General features: G+C 30.0%; 1 protein-coding gene across 1 annotated transcript in view; it reads right to left on the bottom strand.

The window, feature by feature from the left end:
* LOC106457764 (U6 snRNA-associated Sm-like protein LSm3) overlaps positions 1-2109 on the bottom strand; it is a 5425-nt gene extending 3316 nt beyond the window's left edge. The window contains exon 1 of the mRNA XM_013917209.2: positions 2076-2109. Within this exon, the coding sequence (XP_013772663.1) occupies positions 2076-2096 (21 nt within the window). The 5' untranslated portion in view covers positions 2097-2109. The remainder of the gene's footprint in view (positions 1-2075) is intronic.
* Positions 2110-5632: the final 3523 nt, after the last annotated feature.

Here is a 5632-nt window from a genome sequence, read left to right as displayed (position 1 = left end):
TGATACATTTTTATACGTTTGATAGACCTGGGTAGGCGACATATGGCGGTAGACCTCACGCTTTAGTAGCACCAAAAAGAGTACATAAAACTCTTTTGTTTTGCACTAGTTTAGTTTTTATATAATAAAATATGCATAGCACTTATAAGTTAAAAAGATTCTTACTAAAGAAAAGTCAAAATAAAGGTGGTAATAAATGCATGAGCAATACAGTTGTCTGCAACAAATAAAAAACTGCTCTTAGATATATGTATTATCAATCTCATCTTTAGTGATTTATTATTTAAATTCAAGTCACTTTTGGCCTCTATGTATCATGACAGAAACAGCTCACCTATAGTCCAAAAGTCACACATGTGATTTAATTGTATGGGAGCTTATTTGTAACAAGTCTTTTCTGTTGTTTTTCAAAACACTTATGACAATTTCTTCTATGTAATATCCTTCAAAGAACTTCTTATTCAAGCTATTATTGACATTTAACAAGTGAACTTACTGGCAGATGTACAATAATCAGCCATCTTCCAGCTGATATTTCAATTTAGAAATCTAAATACTTTAGCATTAATATTTTTATTAATCTATTTATGTCACCTATTACTTTGTTAAATCTACTATCCTAACACTATAGTTCATCATCTACACATACATATTATTGTAGCTTAGGATGTTTATAATTAATCTTGATATTTCTAGAAAACTGTATCGTTATTTAGGCAGAAAAAGTTTTACATAATATGATTGGCTTGGTCTTAATATTAGAGGTGGATGATTTGTAGTATTTCATAATCAATTACATTCAACTAATCAATTAGTCTCACAAGACTTCGATAGTTGGAAAAAATAAAAAACAGTGAGACACTATTTTCAATTAGTTGATTATTTTCATGGGTCGTGATACTAATCAATTAAGCTGAATGATCATGAATTAATTAATAAGAATAATGAAAACTTACAATGGCAATATTTCAATTACTTGGATAGTTGGTATAATCAGAAACAATAATTTCAACTAGTTGATTATTTTCACAACATTAATTGATATAATCATAATTTTGACTAATCAATTATTTTACATGACACTAATTGATGCTCACAGGTAACTGATTAATTGCCAAGATCTACTTAATATCTGGAACTCTTTCTGAAGTGTATAAAACAATTAGAGCCATATAAAATGTGAGTTAGCATAGGGTGAGTCAGTCATTTGATGAGTGATCAGTGCACTATTTAATCAGTCTATATTTTATCAGTTAGCCAGTTAATTGAGTGTTGGGAGTATTGAGTTTGTATTTTGACAAAGAGATGGAGAAAAGAAAATTAGCAAGTAAGTGAAAGTTCTATTACTATTAGTTTATTTAAGAAGACTAGACGTAAGCTAAAGTTGGTTACACTAACAATGTAAATTGGATAATAAAACGTTTTCTCATGCAGGGACTGGACTTTCTATTATCGTGTTACTGAATAAAGAACAGTCCAAAATAACCTGCCCCAAAACAATTAAAACAATATGTATCCCTTCACAGCTGCTTCTTTCTTCATATACAAGCCGTACTCATCAGCTTATTTCCAACACGAATTCAATTAAAATTTTCTTCTTTTTTTTAGTCATCTTTGACTGCTATAAGTAATATTATTAACAAGTAGCAAAGCAAGCTTTTATTTGCGATATAAAACACGTGATTTATATCAATAGTGCAAGGTTATTTATAATTATATATTATACATTTTGGTTCTGGTCATGACATGTTAAAATTAAGTACCCAACGGTTTCTGTTGCTAGATGATTCATACTGACGTATATAGGCTGAAATTTACTAGTAGTTATAAAACTAGTATCAATATTACTGCTACCTTGTTAGTGTCACTGAGTAAGACTAAGAGTAATGCCAGTGCTGGTGATATCAACGCAGTAATGAAAATAAACATTTGTTAAATCCAATAATAACGCAATTTTTAAAGATTTATAAAGAAATATATTTACATAAGTTTACATTAGTCACAGATAATTACACACTGCACATAAAAATTTACAGAAGTAACAATACTGACTTTACAGTTTACATAACACTTACTACTTCAGGATCATCCGCCATTTTTGATAAATTAATACACTGCACCCGTACGGTAAATTCATGAACTAAATTAGATTATTTATTTATAATTGCATATATATATGTATATATGTTAAAGATTTATTTTCTTTTCACCCCATATATACTTATTTGTAAGTTCTAAAACTGAAAACGTCTCAAATATTTGCATTAACTCTCATAAACGAAACTTTCTGTTTAAATAGACTGGTAGCTTTCAAACTAATTTTAAATTGTAGAAACCACTTTATTCAAGATATACTCAACCATTAGCAAACTTATGAGAAGTTCCTAACTATTATTTAATTTTCTGTGGGATAGACTTCGATTTTATGGTATTTTTATCCTAGAACTTCTGTTATTTACCTATAAAGACATTTTTTCTGATAGAAGGTATTTTGAATAAGATTTATTATTGCTTTGCGTTATATTTCCCCCTTTTCGTTATACTTCTTTTTAATTCTAAGTTTAATCTTGTGAATGTTCCCTCAATAATTCTAGTCCTCTCTGAGTAAATTTGGGTGCACTATTTACAACATAGTTATTTATTTTATACTATGGAAAACTCAATTCAATAAATACATATTATTTAAATAAACATTAATTTTGCACATAATTTTAAGTCATTTCTCTAAATTGTGTATTATATGTACGTATCACTTTTTTATCATTTTACGCACATACTCACAAAATTTTTTTTAATTATATTTATCATGACAATAATCCCCTATGTAAGTCAGTGTTAAGTTTATGGACTTACAACGCTAAAATCCGGAACTCAATTCCGCGTGATGGACAGAACGCATATAGCTCATTTTATATCTCTGTGCTGAAAAAACACACAAAAAACATCCTCATGACCAGAGCTGTTTTTTTTTTAAGTCAACATGCTTTAGCAATCCCTTGGTCCGAAATACAGCTTGTAACATACGTTTAGGACTAGGAACACATTGTAAGAGAGAGAGAATATGAACATGATGATTCTTTTGAGGGTACCATCTCAGACGATCTGTGCTAGTAGTCCCTAATTTGGGAAACGTAGCTTGTCAACATGACCTACCGCCAACTTTTGTTAGACCAACTAGTGAGATTCGACCGTCACTCTCATATCGTATCCACTGCTCTAAAGTACGAATATCTATATATATATATATATTTTTGTCGTTGTTGTTGTTGTTGTAAGGAGAAGCGATTCACATAACTTCAGATTCGCAGTCTAACACGTTAGTCATTGGACCGCGCTCGGCTGAAAACAAGATTAAAGAGTAAAATACTAACTCTCTTTTGGTTTGATAAATTTTTTGAATATAAAAATGCATAAAGATACCCGCTAACAATATTGTCGTTGTTTGTTGTAAAGCACAAAGCTACGCAATGTGCTATCTATGCTTTGCCCACCGCAGGTACTGAAACCGGCTTTTTAGCTTTATAAGCTCATAGACTTATCAATGAAACCGAGGGTGGAGTAGTAATTAGAATCAATAGGATTTTTTTATGTAATTTCGTGATCCTAATGCCCTAATAAAATCGCATATTATTTTATTTCATTACCAAAAAACAAAACAACAAAAAGTCAAACAAAAGGGATTTATAACTTATTTTGTATTAAGTAAAGAAGAAGAGTTGTATAAAGTGAAAGGTTTTGGATTTTTCCAATAAGATGTTTCATTATCACTTTGCTTCTAACCTGGAATATCATGGTTATTTCATTTAAGTAATGTAGGTATAAATTTGAATAATGATATATATTTATTAGAAAACTCAATCTATAATAAATCATTTGTAAGTGTTAAGGAAACCGGATTAATCAATTTTCAAAAAAGTAAAATGCATCAAATACGCTAAGAAATTTTGCGATTTAAGTTTATCTTTAAAACACTTTGATTGTTTCTTTCTCGTAAGTATTAAGTAGTAGTAAGAAACTATTTCCTTCACGCATACAATTATAACGTGCTAATCTCCTTGACAATAATTGTGAATTTCCAGAAAAATATGTTATATACGATGCTAATATAAATTATGTTTGTTTTAGCATAAAGCTACATAATAAGTTATCTGCACTCTATCCATCACGGGGAATCGAACCCAAGATTTTAGCGTTGTAAATCCGTAAGCTTCCCGCTGATTCTCTGGGGAACCTAGAAATAAATAGAAAGCCCAATCTATTACTTAATTCATTACTTATCTTCACAATTTAGTTAAATCAGTTTTTCGCGGAATTCCACCCCTTATCAGAAAGAATAAGATATATGACAGATTGGGCTTCATATACATTTTTAGTATTTTAAAGAGCTTGTTAATTCACAAGAATAAAACAATCACATCAATGATATATATATTCTTCAAATCCCATATAAATACTGTTCACTGTGCTTAGTGAAAGGTAACTAAACCACCATACATACAGTGTACATTCACCACTGTAAAAAGTCTAGTCTTGCTATTTAGATTTGTCCTTGTCCAATGATTCTGACGATGTGTGGAATAATTTAGTAATAAGTGGTGAATCGAATGATAGATTAGGCGTTATATTTATTTCTAATATTTTAAATAGCTCTTTTACTGAATAATTAGAAAGAAAATTAGTAACATCAACAATACATATAGAAATATGTGCAATATGCTGATAGCCGTCATATACGTCAGATTTCTAAAAATAATATAAAAAAAATAGACCTATCAGCTAATCCTGTCTTTTTTTTTGTTAATCTTTTTTATATTCCTTCGTTTTTTTCTTTTTTGTTAATCTTTTTATATAAGTCATATGATCGTGACGTCATTTAGCTAAAGCTATTGTGCTATTAAAAGAAAATTTGGTATGTACAAAATTGCACTGGGAGTTGTTGTTTTTCAAATTACTCTATAAGCTAAGAAGTGCAATTAGGTTGCACGTCTGTTTTATATGAAGGTTCATTGGGTCAATGGGGAGAAACATAGAAATTTTCAGTTTTGCAGTTTTTATGGGCGTTCTTGCGTCTTTTACAATTACATATAAAGGAAGCAACTTTTCATATCCTAAGATAACCTTACACTAATCATGAATTTAGATAACTTCCGTCCACGGGACGGGTACTCCAGCTAGGTGAAAATAAATTACTGACTATACACGTGACTATGACCCCCTCCAATACACATAAATATTAGGAATACTATCTGTTTTTGTAAAATAAACTAATTTTGTGATGTATCAAGAGGATTCTTGACTCCTCCTCTATGTGCAAAGATGTAGTCATACTATAATCAGCCCCCAGTGGCACAGTCTTTAAGCTTATAACCTAAAAAGCTTGTTTCAGTACCCATAGTGAGCAGAGCAGAGCTAGCCCATTGTGAAGTTTTGTGTTTAACAATAAATAAACAAATGAAATAATATACTCATTTTATAACGGAATATTTTCAATCTTTATAGAGGATGTGGTAAGTGACAGAGCTCTAGCCGAAGCATCGACATCTAAGATCATTTTTGACAGGCTGTTTAAAAACATTTTCTATTATATTATATTAAAATCATAAATAATATTCAACGTTAAACTGGTACACAA

Source organism: Limulus polyphemus, unplaced genomic scaffold, assembly GCF_000517525.1.
Source record: "Limulus polyphemus unplaced genomic scaffold, Limulus_polyphemus-2.1.2 Scaffold371, whole genome shotgun sequence".
Lineage (NCBI taxonomy): Eukaryota > Metazoa > Arthropoda > Merostomata > Xiphosura > Limulidae > Limulus > Limulus polyphemus.
The sequence above is the reverse complement of the archived record's forward strand: the minus strand, read 5'-3'. Positions and strand labels throughout refer to the sequence as shown.